Consider the following 19,919-nt stretch of genomic DNA (forward strand, 5'->3'; position numbering starts at 1 on the left):
AGTTATTATCTTCTAGATAATCTAGAATCTTTTAGAATTTATGGCTGCTCTTGAGATATGTGCTATTAATCTAATTGTTCATTTATAGTGAATCTGGCTCATTTTTTGCTTGCTTTTGATATTTTCTCTTAATTTTCTTACTTTCACTACAAAATTTCCATGTGTGATTTAACTTTACTTATACTGCACTTCTTTAATACTTATGTCTTTCACCAATTCTGGAAATTTCTGCCACTACATTTTTAAATATTGTCTCTTTATTGTTCTTCCTGTTCTCTTCCTGCTTCTGTTAGAAATATGTTGGATCTTTTCATTTTATTTTCTATATTTCTTATTCTTGCTTTTATATTTCCCATCTCTTTTTCTTTCTGGGCTATATTTTCAGATTTTTTTCAATTTTATTTTACACTTATTCTTTCTTCAGTTGTGCTTAATCTGCTATTTAATTCATTTACTGAGTTTCTGTCAAAATTATAAGTTTTTTTCATGTTTGTAATTTTCAAATCTTGAAAGGTTTTGAAATTTGGCATTTCATTTGAAAATAAACTTTGCTCTTTGGTCTGGTGTAGTGATTAAGACCCTATATTCTGGTAAATGGATTGAAAGTGTACCATTACCACCCCCACTCCCTGCAAAATCCTGTATTAAAATCCTACCCCCCAGTGTTGGTATTAGCATAAGGGGCTTCGGGGAGGTGATGAGGTCATGGAAGAAGAGCCCATAGGCATGCAATAAGTACCCTTGTAAAAGAGGCTCCAGGCAGTTCCCTTGTCCCTTCCACCATGTGAGGTTGCACTAAGAAGATTGCAGTCCATGAACCGGGAAACCAGCCTCACCAGACATTGAATCCTGTCAGCACCTAGATCTTGGTCTTCCCAGCCTCCTGAACTGAATTGGAAGAACCAATTTCTGTTGTTTATAAACCCCCCAGTCTATGCTATTTTGTTATAGCAGCCTAAATGAACTAAGACATTTGTATAAATAATGCCTTGTACAAATTTCAACTCTGCCACTTTTTTTTTGTGACCTAGAGGAAGTTGTTTAGCCTTTCTGTCCCAGTTTTCTCTTCTTTAAAATGGGAAAATACTAATACCTCATAATACAATGTTGCTGTGAGAATTAAATGAGCTAGTATATTTTAAAAAGATTTTATTTATTTATTTGAGAGGGAGAGAGAGAGACAGTGTGCAAGTGAGAGCTCAAGAACCGGGAGGGGAGAAGCAGGCTCCCCATTGAGCAGGGAGCCTAAAGCAGGGCTCTGGACTCTGGGATCATGACCTGAGCTGAAGACAGCCACTTAACCAACTGAACAAGCCAGGTGCGCCCAAAAGAGTTAATATTTGCAAAATATTTGCAAAATGAGTTAATATTCACAAAGCATTTAGAAAAGGGCCTAGCAAGTGGCCAGTACTGTACTATTATCATCAGCAGCACCAACATTATTCACAGTAGCTTATCTTTTTGCATTTCTCATTCCTGTGTTTTAATTACTCCTGTTACAGTTTTAATAATTTTAAAGATCTTTTCTTTAGTAGTCACTTTCTAAGTTCCATTCTGGTAACTCCCATTATCGGGTCTAATCTTTTTGTATCTTGTGTCCATTGCCTATACCTCACACAAAAATAGTTACTTGCTTATTCTTTGACTTCTTATCATGGGCTCATCTGCAGCAAGCTTGTCACACCCTTGCCACATAGGTGTGTCTGTGTTCCCCAGTGCGGGTTTTGTATTTACTCATGCTAAGGGGTATCTCTGTTTCCTAACCAAATTTCTGTTTATATTTTAAGTGAAGTTTCATGGAATATACCATAAGTTTAAATTCCAAGTCTGAATGAGTATCAAGCATGGAGTTTGGATTTCTTAGGGAAATACATGTTTATTGGATTTGAGGGTCTTAGGTTTTTGAGGTCTTAGTTCCAACACCTTGCCTCCCCCAAAATGAGGCCTCATGTCTAAATAAGTTTAAACCCAAGCCTCCAGGTTATCAGGTATCTATTCAGGTCACCACTCTGACTTTAAATTTTCTTTTTTAAAGCATATTTTAATTCCCTTCCAAAACTGTTTCATACAGCTTTTGTAGATGTTTCCAGTGCTTTGGAGATATGTTAGCTCTCCATCTTACAGAACCCCAGTAGACTTCTTCCTTCACATAACATGATTTTACAACTGCCTTCCTTTCTTGCTAGTCTTCCTGACCTCTCAGTATTTCCTTTCATTTTTTTCTTATCAGATTCTCCCACTTCACATCAGTTTCTTTCCTTCTTTGGTAGCTTATTTTGATCCTACAGAGTCCCATATGTGCTATGTCAACCCGCAAAGATAAATAGCCCTATTAATTGGTCTTTTCCTTTCATTGAGACACCAAGGCATTTATACCAAGAGCCATGCATATTGGGTTGATCCAGGAAATTTTCACTTTAAAATCAGACTTTAATCCTGTAGAAATATTCCCAGGTATCACTCAACGTCTCTCTATTGAGTATTTTAGATTTAATCATTCTTTATGATAGCTATTGATGTGTTTGTCATATTTTTTTCACTGCATTCGTGACTATGATGAACTGTGCTTTGAAAAATAGCCTTGGTTGGCTACACTGTCTTGAGGAAGAGTACCCAGACAGGCTAATGCAAAGATTCAGACCTCCTTGGCAGATATATTCCTACATTGAAGATAGGAACATTGGGCCAAGCAATCTTTCTACTGGTAGCCATTACTATACGCATCTCCTTTGCTCTGACTCCTAACTCCCTATGTAACCTCTTAGAGACCACGACTCCTTCTGCAGAACAGAGACCTGTGTAGAAAGGACAGCCTGTAGGCATGATCCTATCAGGTCACAAAGTGTTAATTTTCTCCCTAAAACCTAGTAAATTAGAATTTGGCATCATAAAAACCACAATATAGACCTCACTGAGCCCTTGCTTTTAAAAAACTGTAGAAAATATGCATGCCATAACATTTACCATTGTAACTTTTCTTGAGTATCTAATTTGGTGGCATTACGTACAATTCACATTATTGTGCAGCCATCACCACTGTCCATCTCCAGAACTTTATCATCATTCTCAAATGGAAACTGTACTTATTAAACAATAACCCCTTTGTCTTCTTTCCCTCAGCTCCTGGTAACAACTCATCTACTTTCTTTCTCTATTAATTTGACTACTCTAGGTATCTCAGATAAGAAGAATTATGCAATATTTCTCTTTTTGTGTCTGTCTTATTCCACTTAGCATGACGTTTTCAAGGTTTATCCATGTTATCCTATATGTCAGAATTTCACTGACCCTTTTTTTTCAATATATTGAATTTTATACACTTTTGCTCGAATTCTCCTTTGCCTTTTAGCAAAAGAAATACTTGGGAAACACATCATCTTCACGTGAAAGGGTATTTCTATTCTGAAATATGTAAGCTGCTTAACTTATTAGGTGAAAATGTGAGGGCACTGACCTTCACAAGTAGGGGAGCTGACTAGTCTAACAAGAAAATGATGTCTTTGGCGGCCACAGCTTGTCTTTAATCCATCTCTGCCCTCCCCGCAACCTTGGGATATTGTGGAAGGTCATGGTCAAGTCTTGGTCATCCGCACCTGGACAAAGTTTCTTGTTACTGGTACTTATCTCTACCTTACTTCCCCTCCTCCCACTCACCTCTAACAGACTCCTCATTGGTTCTGCTCTATGCCTTTCAGCCACTTCCCTTTGCCTATCAAGACCCCATCTCCTTAACCTGATTTGTAGGGTCCCACAGAATAGAACCCCATTTTATCTTTCCAGATTCAGCCAAACAGGACATGACTAGAATAGTGATGTCCTATTTTCCTTCTTTGTCTTTTTGTTTTCAATGAAAATGCCTTCCCCCAAGTGTCTTTCAAAATTACAGCCCTTAAATAAAGCTTGTCTCAAATATACACCTTGTCTAAGAAATCCTAGCTTCAAATCCTAGCTTCATATGATCATTCTCTCTGTGGACTCCCCCAAATGTTTTTATTTCTACCTCTCTTTTGGAGTCTATCAGATTATCTTTTAAATTATAACACATTTGTCTTAGTGCCTCAAACTTAACAAGCTACACATTGTTGAAGGAAGTTACTGTGTCTTGCTTTCCCACAACACCTATTACTCTGACTTACATGAAGTAGGTTCTTCTACCATTTGCTTGTTGACTTAGTGCAGATCTGTGGTATTGCAATCTTAAATCAATCATTGAACCAGCTGTATAACAGGAGATATCTTTTGAGTCCCTGTGGAATAAAGAGGAAGGCAGGACGATGAAGTGTGGGAAATGTATCTGAGTAGTGGATTGGTTTCCATTGCTGAGTATTTACCCAGAATAAGTAGAACATTGATAACATTTTGTTTGTCTTTTAGTTTTTGTTTGTTGCAATGTTGTGAGGACATTTAAATGCAAAGGACCTTAAACTCAGATGAAAAATAATGTGATATGAAAATGAAAAGAAGAACCTAGATCTTAAATAATTCATTCTTCTTATTCTAATAGGGCATGGAGCAAAATCACTTTACTCCAATGATTTTTATAACTCCAAATGTCCAGTGTTTCATGATGATAATGATTAAGCTACTGTAGAGAGAAACAGCTTTTCTAAGAAATTTTAGAAATTTAGAAAAAATAAACACAATCTTAAATTACTGCCTTTTGTAGCTAATTCTTGATTAATCATCTATAAAATATAATATTGGTTCTAGGTCCTTTGCTTGATGATTTTTAAATTAGTTAATATTTACAATATTTAAATCAAGTTTAAAGTTTCAGGGGAAAGAAGTGGTTTAATGGTGGGTTTTGTTCTCTTGTGAAAATTGTCATGCTCAGTGTTTAGAAAAACAAATTATAGATACCGATTTTGAATTGAGTGATACCTATTTGGGGGGAGTAAAAAAGCAAATTAGAAATGGGGAAACAGTTCAGGAGTTAATAATGAAGCAGGTTGCAAATTACAAGTCTTTCAGTTATTCATTTTAGGAGACACTGGATGGCAGAGCCACTGGCTATTGTTTTAGGATTCTTTGAAGACAGAAATCCTGAAGGACTGAGGAAAGAAAAATTATAGAGTTCATTTATTTTTTAAAAGGGACAAAGAGAGGGGCACCTGGGTGGCTCAGTGGGTTAAGCCTCTGCCTCCGGCTCAGTTCATGATCCCAGGGTTCTGGGATCAAGACCAGCATCAGGCCCTCTGCTCAGCAGAGAGCCTGCTTCCTCCTCTCTCTCTGCCTGCCTCTCTGCCTGCTTGTGATCTGTCTATCAAATAAATAAATAAAATCTTTTTTAAAAAGGGACAAAGAGAGACCCCAATAACTAAATATTAATTTACTTAGCTTTAATTCTGAAATGAAGATTATAGATCAAATCCTCAAAAAACCTACTTGTGGTATTGACTTCTCCAGGCGCCCAGGATCCTGTAGAGGAACAGTGTGGCTTTATGAAACTCAGTATGTGTCAGACAATTTTAATTTCCTTCCATGACAGGATGACGGGACATGTAGCTTGGAGGCAAGCAACAGAGGCCATTTATCTGTCTTTTACTCAAGCTTTCAATTCTTTCAAACACGTGATGCCCAGCAGTCCTCTAGGAAAATAAGTCAAGCACCATGTTTCTCAAGCTTCAAGCCCTGGAGAATTCCATGAGAACTTTTATGTGTAAAAATAAACATTCTTGTATTAGAAGATTATCTTTTTGAAAGTATTCTACTAGTTAAAAGAAAAATACTAACTTCTGTTTTGCAGTAAAAAAATTGTAATCGAGGGCGTCTGGGTGGCTCAGTGGGTTAGGCCGCTGCCTTCGGCTCATGTCATGATCTCAGGGTCCTGGAATCGAGTCCCGCATCGGGCTCTCTGCTCAGCAGGGAGCCTGTTTCCCTTCCTCTCTCTCTGCCTGCCTCTCTGCTTACTTGTGATCTCTCTCTGTCAAATGAATAAATAAAATCTTTAAAAAAAAAATTGTAATCGAAAGATCTTCACATGGAATGGAGTTTCTTAAGTCAGTGCTTTTCAAAACGGTTTTGGGTCCCCAGATGTAATTTGGAGGCTGTATTACCAGGTCGCAGCAGGAATCAGATGGTACAATTAAACTGAGGTACTGAGAGAGTTACTGAAAAGACTGTTTACAAAGGGGGAGGGGTCAGGACGGAGCGAACAACAAAGCATGGTGCAGCTGGGAACAGCTGTTACCAGCCCTGATCTGAGGGGGTAGGGAGAGAAATTACCAGAACCTGGAGAGGACAGCAATATGGCAAGGCCCACCAATAGGAGGTCTGGACATTGGTAGGTAGGGGACACAAGTTATCCTGAGGCCTGAGGCCGGTGTCTGGACCCATGAAGTTTTATGCAGATTTGGGGATATATGTGTGACTGTGTCTCTTCCTGCAGAGCGGGCCCATAGATTTTTATCAACAGTCTCCAAAATGAGTCCCAAATGTTAAGAGCGATATTTTTAAGTGATGGAAATAAAAATTCAAACTGACTTTGTTATATTCCTGAGCTTTATGGTTTATAGCACTTCTTAAGGATCTACAAGGTACAAAGCACGAAATAACATTCTACCAATAGATACAAATAAGCCAGGAGAAGTTTTTTGGTGTATTTTGGACCAAAGATTCAGTTTGACTAAGCAACTGTTAAGTGTGTCAGTTACTTAGTTTGTTGGTGCTTAGAAGTGAAATGTGGGACTAAAGAGCTGGTCATGGTTGTTCATGAGTTCACACAGCAAATTACACTGAATAATATACACATATTACTCTGAAAGGTTGGTTAAGAATATAATTTGGGCAAAATTAAGTTGACAGGCAGTTAGCTATATATTAACTTTTATCTGTCTATCTATCCTATTTATGGTGGCTTTGTTTGTTGGTTTTGTTTATTTTTGTATGTATATAATTATATACTACTACACACACACACACTAGCACTGTGCTTGGTACATTGCAAGAGTGAATGAGTTATACATGTAAATTCATTACGTATATACATACATATATATATTATTATATACATACAAACTATATGTCTTAATCAGCTCAAGCTGACTAAATATTAAGTGGCTTAAGCAACAGAAAATTTCTTTCTCCCAATTCTGGAGGCTAGAGGTCCCAGATCAAAATTCTACCCTATTTCATATCTAGTGAGAAGATAGCCAGACAGAGTGAGCTCTTTGATGTCCCTTCTTATAAGTACCCTAATCCCATCCAGTCAGGGCCTTACCCCATGATCTCCTTTACCTTAATAATTTCTTACAGATCCCATCTCCAGATATAGCCACACTGGGATCAGAAGTTCAACATATACATTTTGGAGGGGATAAAAAATTCCTTTTTAAAAACGATTTATTCTGCAGTAAGGACACTTAAAATTTACCAGAAGAGTAAACCTTAAGTATACAATATAGCATTGAGTATAATCACCATGCTGTGATCCCAGAATGTATTCCTCTTGTAACTAAAAGCTTGTAACCTTTAACCAATTTCACCAGCAACTCCCTAGTTCCTTGACCCCCAGATACTAGTAATTGCTATTCTATTCTGTGTCCAGGAGTTTGACTTTTTTTTTCCATTTAACTATTTCACATGTAAGTATTACTATGCAGTATTGGTCTTTCTTTGGTTTATTTTACTTAGCATAATGCCCTTCAGTTTCATCCCTGCTGTCACAAGTGGCAGGATTTCCTCCTTTTTATGACTGAATAATAGTCTATTGTATGCATATGCCACATTCTCTTTATTCATTCATTGATCAACACTTAGTGTCTTTTCCCTATCTTGACTATTGTAACTATGTGAGGTAGTGGGTGGTGTCAGTTCACTTGATTGTGGTAATCATTTCACGATGTATATGTACATCAAATTATCACATTGTACACTTTAAATATATATAGTTTTATTTGTCAATTATATCTCAGTTAAATATATATACTTGTGTGTATAGTGTGTATATACACACACAATGAGGAATAAGAGTCAAGTGAAAGAGCTTGATCTTTATATAACTACTCCAGGGGACACTCCATCTAAAGACTTGTAGAAGGTGGGGTGCCTGGGTGGCTCAGTGGGTTGGGCCTCTGCCTTCAGCTGAGGTCATGATCTCAGGATCCTGGGATCAAGCTCCGCATCAGGCTCTCCGCTTGGCGGGGAGCCTGCTTCCCCCTCTCTCTCCGCCTGCCTCTCTGCCTACTTGTGATCTCTGTCAAATAAATAAAATCTTAAAAAAAAAATAAAGACTTGTAGAAGTCCACTTAGAGGAATACCCTGCCCTATTCACAGGCTACCCATTCTAATTCATTGGCTCTTGACCCTGGCAGCAAATCACCAGGGGAGGTTTTTTAAAATAGGGCTTCCTTGTCCCATTCCCAGAGATTCTTATTTAGTTGGCCTGAGGAAGGGCTCCAAATGGTGTTTTTTAAAGGCTTCCCTGGTGATCGTAATCTTCCCTAGTGTTGAGAATCACTTGGAGTAGATGCGTTGACCACCACTCACCCCACCTCCCACACCCGGGCCATCTGCTCCAGGGCCCACGCTTCTCACTGCACTACACTGTGACCTCTTAGAATCAGGACTAGTTGTTCTTCTCCTAATTATTAGTTCACATTTTATCTTAGAGACATTGTAAAATTTTCTCCAATTTATGGCCTGCCATCTACCAATGACTAGACTGTATGGAACGTGTCTATGCATCTCAGTATCAGCTCCAGGCTCTGTGCCAGTGAAGCCCCTTCCCTTCACGTTTCCCTTTCCTTCCTCATTTATTCTAATTTATACTATCTGGATGTGCTTTTATTATTCTTATAATATGGGATATGTATTTATAATGAATGAATGAACAAAGGAACAAACATATCAAAAAATGCACAGAAACCCCTATACATAGAATAACCAGAAGAGAGTTTTTGCAAGCCTATCTGTTTCTTGAAGAGTGTTCAAGGAGGGCAAGATGAAATGAGTGAGTGGAGAAGATGAAATTAGCAGTAAAGTGAAAGGCAGGCACAGGTGAGCAGACAGAAAATACCTACAGGGAGCTACTCCATGGCAGTCTTAGGGTAGAAGGGAGACACGGGCCCTTCAAATGAGGGCAAGCTGGGCAGTCATAAGCCAAGTTCATGAAAAAGGATGAATGTTCTCAACACAATATTGGACTGAAAACAAATTGGTATCTCCTAGGGTAACCCTAGTTCGAAAGGAACAAGAAGAGAAGTCATGATGGGGTGAGGGGGAATTAAGCTTAGAGACCTTCCTGAAGGTGGGTAATATCTGGGTTTGGTTGTGAAGCGGGGAAAGCCATATGCTCTAGGAGAAATCCAGGTTCTAGACATTGCCACAATTCTACACTAATGTACAGAGGCTCTTCCTCATCCAAAAAGTAAGATGGGAAGGGCAGTCAGGGGAGCCATGCTGACAAGGGACTGACTAAAGGAAGGATGAGTCTTGCAAAGATTTTGGGCATTTTGTGAGAGTTTATACAGGAAATGCTAACAAGAGGATTCATTCTTCATTTAATAAATATTTATTGAGCACTTAGTATGTGACAGGCACTGTTTTAGGTTCTTCGGTGTGGTGGACATATTGGAGAAATATTTAGGAGAATCAATTAATAGGATCGGGCAATTGACTGGGAAGGAACAGAATCATTGAAGAGGTCACCCAGGTCCCTGGCTTGTTCTGCTGATGCCATTTCCTGAGATGGGAAATAACTAGTGGGGAAAACACACATTCATACACAAACTTATGTACTTATGTAGGGAGGGGCACACACACACGCACACACACACACTCCTAGTCAGGAGCTGAGATGATGATTAACTGTAATTCTTCTCTCTCTTTCATAACTTCCTCTTCTCCCAATAAAAAGGAAAATAAAGGAGCTTTTCCATGACCTGACAGGTAAAAATTCAACCTGAAGGCTAATGGATTGCACTACGAAATATTCCATGTGGTCTACAAAGATACGAAGCAACGGGAAAACCTCACTAAGGGCTGTGGTGTTATTCTACGTTACTCTCAGCTCTGATCTTTCTACCTGATGATCGATTTTTGGGGCACCCTAGAAATCGCACTCCAAACATCTCTATTGCCAAAAGAAGTCCTCAAACTGATGCACCTCTTAGGAGGGTTGTTTATTGTCACCGACTAAAAGAGAAAATCCTTTTCTGAGCAGGAGCAGGCTCCTGCAGACTCCAGCAGCCCAGACCATGTTGACCACCAACAGGGAACCCCGCCCTGTGCCTCCACTCTGTCCCTCACGTGGCAGATAGTTTTTATTATGGTTGGTGTTAAGCTTTATTTGAGTCATGACCGTATAAATATCTGTCCACAACATTACACACTATACAAGTGGGTCAGCCATCCTCCACCCATCCCCCATCCACACTTCCCAACTGCTCGGCCTTCAGAAACCCCTCCAGGGGGCAGCAGCTCCCATGAAGCACAGTCACATGAAAGCACAACTTTCTCATCCTGAACTCGTCTAAACTCAGTTGTTATTAATTCCTCACCCTATTTGGTTAATACTGAAATGAGATTTTTAAATATGGCTTCTTTGAAACATTTCCTCAAAAGACAAGAAAACTGCTAGAAGGCAATTTAGTCATTTGTGAGTTATGAAAAAAATCAGGATTATTCTTTGTTTTACCTAGGGTTTTCATCTGAATATAAATATATGGCCTAGAATTATTATACTCCATGATAAAATCAGAAATATAGGCAAACATAAGCCTCTAATCCTAGTCCATGTTGCACTGAAATCACACAGCGGGTAGAAAAGAAGAGTGGTCAAATTTCCTGAAGGGTGACTTTCTCATATAGACCTACATCACACAAGCACTTTCTTTGTGTAGCTATTCTAAATGTGCGTCATCAATTTCTGTCACTTGTCCAACACCTAGTAAGTACCTGACAATGTTCCAACATTTCTGGACTGGTTTCAGAAACAGAGTGTCTGGAAACTGTATCTACAAGTGGCTAATCTATTTTGATGTGAGCTTAATTAATGCTACATATGAAACTCCAAATGTTACAATCCAGGAGTTTTAAATTTTTAATTATTAGACTAACTTGGTTATTCTAAGATGAAATTTTAATTTAATATTAAGCATTAAATTCCTTTACAATAAATTCATTTTTCAAGAGAAAGGGGTTTTATAAAACCACTCTGTAATGCTTGTAGCACATGGATAAGAACTACATAAAAACATCACAAATAATATATGACTTCAGCACTACAATTCAAACTGCAAGCTTGCAGGGAAGGATTGGGCTACACAGTTATGACATCTGGTCATGAAATCCAAGCTGCTGTTTGATGAAGTTGGAGATTAGGGGCTGAGGCTGTTGCTCATGGGGTAAGCTGATCTGGTCACATTTAAGTCCGACAAGATGCGTCACATGGAGCGCAGGAGCTAGAAAAGCAGGTGACATCATTACTGAACAAATGGGTTTATCTTTGTGCAGAAACCAGACAAATATCCCGATCTCTCTAGCATATGTACTTTGTATTATCTCCCATTACATAGATGCAACTTCCTGAACCCTCTAGCTTTTCATATAGTTCATATTTCTGTGGACTCCATCAGACACTCCATCTAAGTAAGTTAACTGGGATAATCTTAAGCACTCTCCTTTTTAAGGCTCAGGAAAGCTTTGTGTTCAGGACAAGAATACGGAGAGATCTTTGCCATCCTAGACACACAAAGCTCCCAGCTTTCTATCCTATTGCCAATTCTTAAAGAAGGATCTTCTTGCTTGAGGGTATTACCGGAGAACGAGCTATTACTCCTGAGATGACATTTTACTCTGTGGTGCGATGTTTGAGTTTGCCTGCTTCAGCCCCTGCTGAAGAGTAAAGTAAATAGAGAAGAGATATGAAAGCAAACCTCAGGAAATACCAATAAATGTGATCCCTGACCCTTGTGAAATTTGAGAAGGAAAATATGAAATGAAATGCATAAACCTAAGAGCCAGCACCATGAGGGAGCAAATTTTTTATTTCTAAAGAATAGGAATAAAAATTTTAAGATAGATATGAAACCAGGGGAGAAGTACAAACATCTTTTTCTTAAAAAAAAAAAATTACAAAACAAAAGAATCTCTCAGTTATGAAAAGTCACCATGAAGGTACATGAAGGTAGTGTCTTCGGTTTCTTCCACCAAGAAGAACCAGAGAGAAAAACTGGGTCCCCTACAAATTCTTTATTGTCCATTTCACATGAAATCTTTGATTTCAAGGAACATGGTTACACAGCTGAAATCAATGTTAACTACTTCAAATAGATAGCAATGTAGTAATTTCTATCTTCAGCTGTACCATTTTATTTTATTTTATTTTTTTTTTTAAAGTAAGCTCTATAACCAATGTGTGGCTTGAACTCATGACCCCAAGATCAAAGGTCACATGCTCATTGAATAAGCCAATCAGGTGCCCCTCATCTGCAACATTTTAGATAGTTATACCTTTTGGTATACATAGGATTAGATGTGCTTACATTAACAAGCTTCTAAGGCATGGAGATCAAGTTGGGTGTGGATGTAATATTTATTTTTTTGACCTCCACACTAATTCAGACTGCTTAATAAGACCTTAATTTGGGAAGGAAAAATGGACTGTAATGATATGAGATGCTATCCTTTTTGTTCGGTTCAGTTCTTGTTATATGCCGACTATTTACAATATCATTGAGTCCTTACAGCCATACTATGAGCTAGCTATTATTTTTATCCCCTTTGACAGATGATGAAATGAGGGCTTAAGGAGGTCAAAAAATGGCCCGGAATGACATAGTTAGTAAATAGCCAGTCAATTCCCAGCCTCCTGAAGAGCTGAGAAGAGTTCTCTGCCTTCCATCTACTGCTCCCCTGAGCAGGCACATGGTGAACCATTACCCAGACCTGCCCTGAACTCCTGGTCAACCTGATTCTCCTGTTCAGTGAAGTGAAAAGCAATGAAAATATTCAACTTGAACTGAGTCAAATATTTTATCACCTAGGACCCTGTGTATTCAAAACTCACTCACTTGTAAAGCAACTTGGTTGAACAGGTAAATAAGCAAAGGGACGGGCTAGAAACTTCCTCAGTTCTTTGAGTTAATGATCAGCAAGTCTGTGAAGCCTGACTTGGGTTGGCAGTAGCAGGGAAAAGCTGAAAGTCCTTCTCTAATCCTTCACCTGGCAAAAGGATAAAAGGAAACTCGTGCTCTGTACTTTTCACAGAGTGGAAGCTGGCTTTACTAAATGTCTTTTCTGGTGATTTCAAGGGGAATGCCAAAGATGGAAAAGAACAGGTCATAGCAACCCCATCAGTGTTTTCTCGACCCTGGAGGACCCATTAACAAGTAGCATATAATAATCTTGTCGCCTAAAATTACTATTTCCATGAGCAATTAAAAAGGACTAATTACCCAAAACAATTTGTCAAAATTAAGCCTGACAGCTTTGCTACCATAATCCTCAAATTGGGCGGGGAGAGTGGCTCCTATGGAGAGATACTTAGTGATCTAGCTGTCACCAAGGAAGTTGTCAACTAACTGACCTTAGGCTGCCATGGGATGGAACACACCAACATGAACAGGGAGCTTCATGTACCTCAGACCCACCAGGAATTCCTAGTGGTTCTGCATTCTTTGGGATCATTTATTGTCCCTTTGAGCATCTGATGAAAGTTGTCGCTGGAACCTCGTCTCACAGAAATACACATACACACAAAATATTCATGTATCATTTCAGGGAATTCAGGGCCCCTGAAATCCACCATGCAAACCTTAGGAATCCACAGATCTCGATGGACCCCCCACTTCAGCCCTCCCTCTCTGATTCAGATGGACTCCCAGCAAGGTATTTGCATAAACTGTAAGCAAAGACAGGAAGGCAAGGCACAAATTGCCCTGTGCGCTGCAGAACCCAAATAAGGCTGGGCCTAAGAAAATGGTGAAGCAGCAAAGGTTAGCTTTGGTGTTTCCAGGATGGCCCCTATGACTGCTCCTCTTACACCTATCCCCAGCTTTTTTCATGGCCCCCTACACTCCCCATCTTTACTGGGTATATGTGTGGAATATAAAACATAGAAATCTCAACAACCCAGAGCCTATGCATATCCTCTGTCTTCCCTGAATCTTCCATTTCAGGCTATTGGCTGCTAGTCAAAACCAAGTGGAGAAAATTTATATTCAAAGGGGTGGATCCTAAGCTAAGGAGCATAGGAATAATTTGTTCTTCTAGACTGGTATTTCTTTGAATGTGTCCCACTGGTCCCCTGGATCAGAACCGGAGCTTGTATTGTACGTGTTTAAGATTTTGTTTATATGAGAGAGAGAGAGAGAGCGGGAGTTGGGGCAGAGGGAGAGAGAGAGGCAGAGAATCTCAAGCAGACTTCAAGCTGATTGCAGAGCCCCATGTAGGGCTCAGTCTCATGACCCTGAAATCATGACTTGAGCCAAAACCAAGAGTCAGAGGCTTAACCAACTGAGTCACTGAGTCGTCCCCAGGGCTTGTTAATAATGCCGATTCTTGGGCTCTATCCTGGACATACGGAATGAGCATGAGGGTGAGGGAGGGCAGTAAATCTACATAGAAAAGAAAACCTTACTTGTAAGTTATTTTCACATTAGTATTTGAGAACCATTGCTTTAAAATCTTTAAACTTCATCCTGAATCAAATCAAGATACAACTACATACCTGATCCCCAGTGTTTTAGGTTCCCAAAGAAATGCTGATTTTAGACAGAACAAAGATTTAGCATGAACTCTATCAAGAATTGCCCCAGATCTTTTATAAAAGAATTATTGAAGACATTATCTATTATAATATAGGTGACAATTTCACTCAAGATTAACATTCAGATGAACATTTGGATGAAGTCTCGAATGCTTTCTTTTATTAGATAATGAATGTTATGTAACTCAAAGTGTTTCCATTTTCAACTTGGCCTCCAGGAAACTCAGAACGTAATCTAAGTATTTAGCTTTAGTACTATGCTCCCAGGTGCCTCTTTCATACTGAAAACTCCCCACTCACTCATATATATATATATATATATATATATATATATATATTCTCTTTACCTTTGCTTAAATTATATTAAACTTTCTCCCTTTATTGAAAGCTGCTGCCAATGTCCATTCAAAAAAAAAGAAAAACAGAGAATACAAGTAATCTGTCAGTAGATAAATGTGTTACTCTTTTACACCTAAGGAATACTGGAGAGAGTGGAGATCAGGAGACAGGAAATCTCAGTTCTCATCCATATATCTTTCTCTGCCTAGCTGGGTTTCCTTGGCAGGTTGTCTCATTTCACCATTTGAGAGAGGGGCAAGTTGGATCTCAGAGGTCTCTCCCCGGTCCACACTCTCAGCTTATGCGCTTCCCATTATCTTGTTGGTGTGAGGGGCATGCTGTCATCTCCAGGAAGTCCAGCTGCAGCCTTTAGTCCTTGAGCATCTGCTGGATGCTGGACCCCCAACTGGAGGTGCATCAGGATTGACAGAGGACTGAACCTGATGTACTGGGGGTGGGAGACTCCAGGAAGGGCACCCAGGAAGCCTCACTGGGGTCACAGTGAAGGCCAAAAAGGTCACAAGCAATGCCAACCAGACAAAGGGTTGAGTCAGTGGCCCTAAATGATCCTCTTATATGTGAGTGTATTGGTAGGGTGGAAGAGAGGAGCTGGATAGAGGGTAGGAGAGGACAACTAGAATAAATGAAATAAAACTATAGAGGCTTACCTTGATTAAAAATATATAAAAACCAACAAAGAAAAAAGAATTTTTTAAAGTCTTGTCTTTGTAAAAGTAATAAATGAATTACCTACCATTTATGCCTGATTTCCCAGATATACTAATTGTCTTTGCAAAATAATGGTGATACATCCTACTGCATAAGTGTCAAATTAATGCTTTATTTGATTCCAACTCTAACCATCTTGGTATATGCTGAGCCCTTAGGGTTTGCTGGCTGAGGGGAATGACTATCTGCTCACAACTTTTTTTAAAATAAAGAAATCTGGGGTCACCTGGGTGACTCAGTGGGTTAAGCCTCTGCCTTCGGCTCAGGTCATGATCTCACGGTCCTGGGATTGAGCTCCACATCATGCTCTCTGCTCAGAGGGGAGCCTGCTTGTCCCTCCCTCTCTGCCTGCCTCTCTGTCTACTTGTAATCTCTCTCTCTGTCAAATAAATTAAAAAATCTTGAAAAAAAAAAGAAATCTGCACTTTTATTGTTGTTGCTCTTCTGAACAGACTGTGAACCTTGTGTGTCCATGGGGAGCTGCTGGGATGACACAGCAGGGCATGGTGCAAAGAGGCCTCAAATCAGAGTTGGGCTCCAGTCCCAGCTCAACTGTGTGTTAACTGGGGGACTTGAGGGTTAGTTATTGAACTTCTGCAAGCCACAGTTTGTCTCTTGGGAGAGTGGCATTTAGTTGCTTCTTACCCTTATGTAATAATATTTAAAAACTCTAATTTTTTTTCTATTTTGCAGTTAAGAAATGCTCTAACTCCAGATCGAATGTAATCTTTAATCCTTGTTGTAATATCTTCTTTACCAGTGATCGCCATGCAGTTCCCAGAGCCCACTATCCTTCACTGCTGGAACCAGCAGAAGAATATAAAATTGAGTTAAAAATCAAGATTCTGCTCCCTTTCATTGAATTGTAATGAAGTAATATCATAAAGACTGACTATATCCCCAAAGTTACGAGTATCTGGTAACTTTTATTTCAAAATAAATAACACTGGATTCTTCTTTTACCAAAAACCAAAACCAAAACCAAACCAAACCAAACCAAACCAAAATAAAAAACCACAGTGAGTGCTGCAAATAACAGAAACAAAGACAAAGAAGAGGATTTAAGCAGAACTCAATCTTAGATAAATATTAGGTTTCACTTACTGCCATGCAAGCAATCATATGTCAAAAGGTAGCACTGTCTTTTAAAAATGGGTACAAACTGAACATACTTATCACAAGTTCACAGTTCAAAAGGATTATCATCTTTAATCAGAGTGTTAGGGTTTTGATTGGATTTTGCTTGGAGGGAGAGATATGCATATTATAGAATCATAGATGAATTCATTTATGCAGCATTGTACAGTGGGTTTATATTATTCTGAAGGTTTAGCCTTTCAGTGGGGAATAATTCTGTGAATGCCATCATTTCCCTTCACCCTAATCTTTGTTAAAGCAACACTGGATTTCCTCTGTTCTTTTTCAGGATAACAAGATCAGGATAACAGCAGTGACTTACAGGTGTCCGTGGCTACCTTTCAAGCAGTTTGTACACCTATCAGACATCAAAGGATCCAAGGGCTAGAGCTCCAGCAGCGGGAGGGGATGAATCTTACAGCAAAGGAAGGCTTAACTCGAAGGCTTTGCCTCTTCCTGTTTGGACAGTTCAGAGATCCTCTGGGGTCCATTAGCAATTCCAAGCCATCAGTTATGGTCAGGGAATGAAGGAACCAGATGAATTTGCCATAGTCATTTTTCATGGTAAATGAGAATTAATGTCCATTCCTTCCATTCATTTGTTCATTCATGTAGCAAATACTTATTCAATGACCAGATGGCAGATATTATTCTAAATACTGGGGATATAGCCAGAAAACTACAAACAAGGTCCCATGTTCTCATGGCGCTTATATTTCTAATGGAGAGAGATGTTAAATATATACCTCTAACTCATTAAATATGTAAAATAGTATATAGGTTAATATATAGAGAAACCAGAGTATAATTTATAGTGGTAAATGTGATGCAGAGAAATGGAGTACAATGGGTTAGTGAGTTGAGTTGAGGCCATCATACAAGGAAGGCTTGTTGATGAAGTGAGATTTGTGGAGAGAGCTGATATGGAATCATAAGATAAGAAGTGGTAATCCACTTGGACACAAGACCTTCTCCCCTGGGGATGAAGAAAGATCTAATTTTGCATCAATCCAAATTCCGCAAGTGACTCCTCTGAGTTAGAACAATGGCTTCTAGAAGACTCTTGTTTAAATAACAAGCTGTTTATGAGTTGAAACCATTAGCCATCACCACCTTTGTATGAAGTCAGAGTGGTTATCTAGTCATCTGGTGATATCCAAAGGACAGAAAAGGCCATTAGAGAAGGCGGTCTGGACAGACAGGGTGGAGGTGGCCATTATTAACAGTAGGAACAGAATGGTGGGGGGCTGGGGGAGCAGGGGAATAGGCGTGAGAGGTCAGCTACAGCCTGTGGGCCCTGAGCCATTGCTACCAAGTGAAATGCATTGTCCAGTGGTACTTAACCACTGATGTCTTCTCCCTAAGTTCTTCCATGTTAAAGCAGCCTCTTGTGAAGGCTCTCTCAGTTCCCCACAGCAAGCTTTCTGAGCTCACACAGAGCTTTTCCAAGCTTCACTGCTGTGGGGGAAGGATGTTAAAAAGTGGTGATTAAAGATGGGGACATGGTGGCATTGTATGCATGGAGATTTGACCTGCTGGTCAATCTGCCGGGGGCACTGTAACAGGAATTCACCTTGAAAACAGTGGCGTCTGAGGGAGATAAGAGTCCCCATCACCACAGAGAAATTCAGACAGAAATACTCCCGAGAACTACAGGATGAGAGCTACAGATGCAACTTGTAGTGTGAATGTTGGCAGTCCAGAAGAGGTCGGCTCAGGGCCAGAGCTGCAGCAGAGGCTCGGAAGCTAGGTGCTGTAAGGCTGGGATCAGCTACCTATGGGTCCAGTGCCGCAGGGAAAAGAAAGGTCTGCAGGACTTCCAGAGCTACAGGAAGCAGGAAAGAAAAGAGTCTAGGAGAGCTCTTAGGAAGCAGGGAGAGCAAGGTCACAAGGAATCGCAGCAAGGACAGAAAGTTCCCTCATAACCTCTCTCTGGGGTTTTGTCAACACCCTTAAAGAGAGATGAATCAGGTCCAGCATTTACAAGCCTAGATTCTTCCTGGCTGCCAGTCAGTGCCTCTTAGGAAAGAACTGATGGTCATCACCAAACTTACAACCAGGGCAGCACTGTTCAGAAGGAGGCAGTTTTTGTCTAACTAAACTGGTTATCGATTCTCCACTTGCATATTACGGGGAGCCGTGGTTCAAGTGACCACTTGTTATTTCTATAATAAAGAAATGCGAGGAGCCGTTTCCTAGGGCAGACATGTCTAAATCCAGGTGTTCCTACAGATGGTGTGCTGATTGGACCGTTGGACCATTGCTCAGGGCAAGGTGAAGACGCCACCACCTGCAGCTCTCACTCTCACTAACTTGTGGGGGGAAAAGGGTGTTAATGATGACCTTCTAAAGAGGATAAGGATGCATTTGAATTCTTCATCCATATATTACAGGGATCTGCATGTTATGTGTATTCTGAGAGACATGGTGGTCCTACGAGTAATCTCTTCATATGAGCTGTAACTTCTTTCTTAAAATGTATTTTTAGAAATGTTACTGCATATATTTGTTTGTAGTTTTATATATTATAATTGATCAACTATAAGGACAAATATTGGAATTAAAATTCTACCTGTGATTAAAAGACACATTAACATGTTATAATTGTTGACGTCTTCTTTGGGGGTTTCTTCTCTGGGAGATGGGACACTAGACTCTCCAGATGTACTGCCAGTTCCACTGGTCGCTCCTCCTTGGTCTTTGCTGGATCTCCCTTACCTCCCCTAACATTTCACATCTAATCGAAGACCTTTTCTCCTCTGTTTCTAGACGCATTTGCTTTGTTATCTCATCTGCTGTGTGGTTTTAAATGCCAAATTTATGCTGTCAACTTACATTTTACTTCTCCAGCCCGAACTTCTCATCTAAACTCCAGATTCACAAATCCACCTGTTTACTTAGCCTCCGTTTGATGTCTATTACTTCTAATTTTCTCCAGTCCAGTCATGTTAACTTCATCCTTCCAGTTGTTCAGGACCAAAACTTAGAAGTTGTTCTCAACTTT

At 39.6% G+C, this 19,919-nt stretch overlaps 1 protein-coding gene across 3 annotated transcripts in view; it reads left to right on the forward strand.

Annotated features, from left to right (window-relative positions):
* The window catches only part of CCDC148 (coiled-coil domain containing 148), a 208,370-nt gene extending 188,874 nt beyond the window's left edge, over positions 1-19,496 (forward strand). Inside the window, exons 13-14 of one of the 3 annotated variants that reach the window (XR_009351940.1) lie at positions 17,205-17,479; positions 19,148-19,496. Coding sequence is in view for 1 of the 3 variants with exons in the window: in XM_059167279.1 (XP_059023262.1) it covers positions 17,205-17,303 (99 nt within the window). In the remaining 2 variants the exon portion in view is untranslated. Of the gene's footprint in view, positions 1-17,204 lie in introns of all 3 variants that reach the window. The other 2 variants (XM_059167279.1, XM_059167278.1) reach the window with 2 other exon arrangements.
* The last annotated feature ends 423 nt before the right edge of the window (positions 19,497-19,919 follow it).

Source organism: Mustela lutreola, chromosome 3, assembly GCF_030435805.1.
Source record: "Mustela lutreola isolate mMusLut2 chromosome 3, mMusLut2.pri, whole genome shotgun sequence".
NCBI lineage: Eukaryota > Metazoa > Chordata > Mammalia > Carnivora > Mustelidae > Mustela > Mustela lutreola.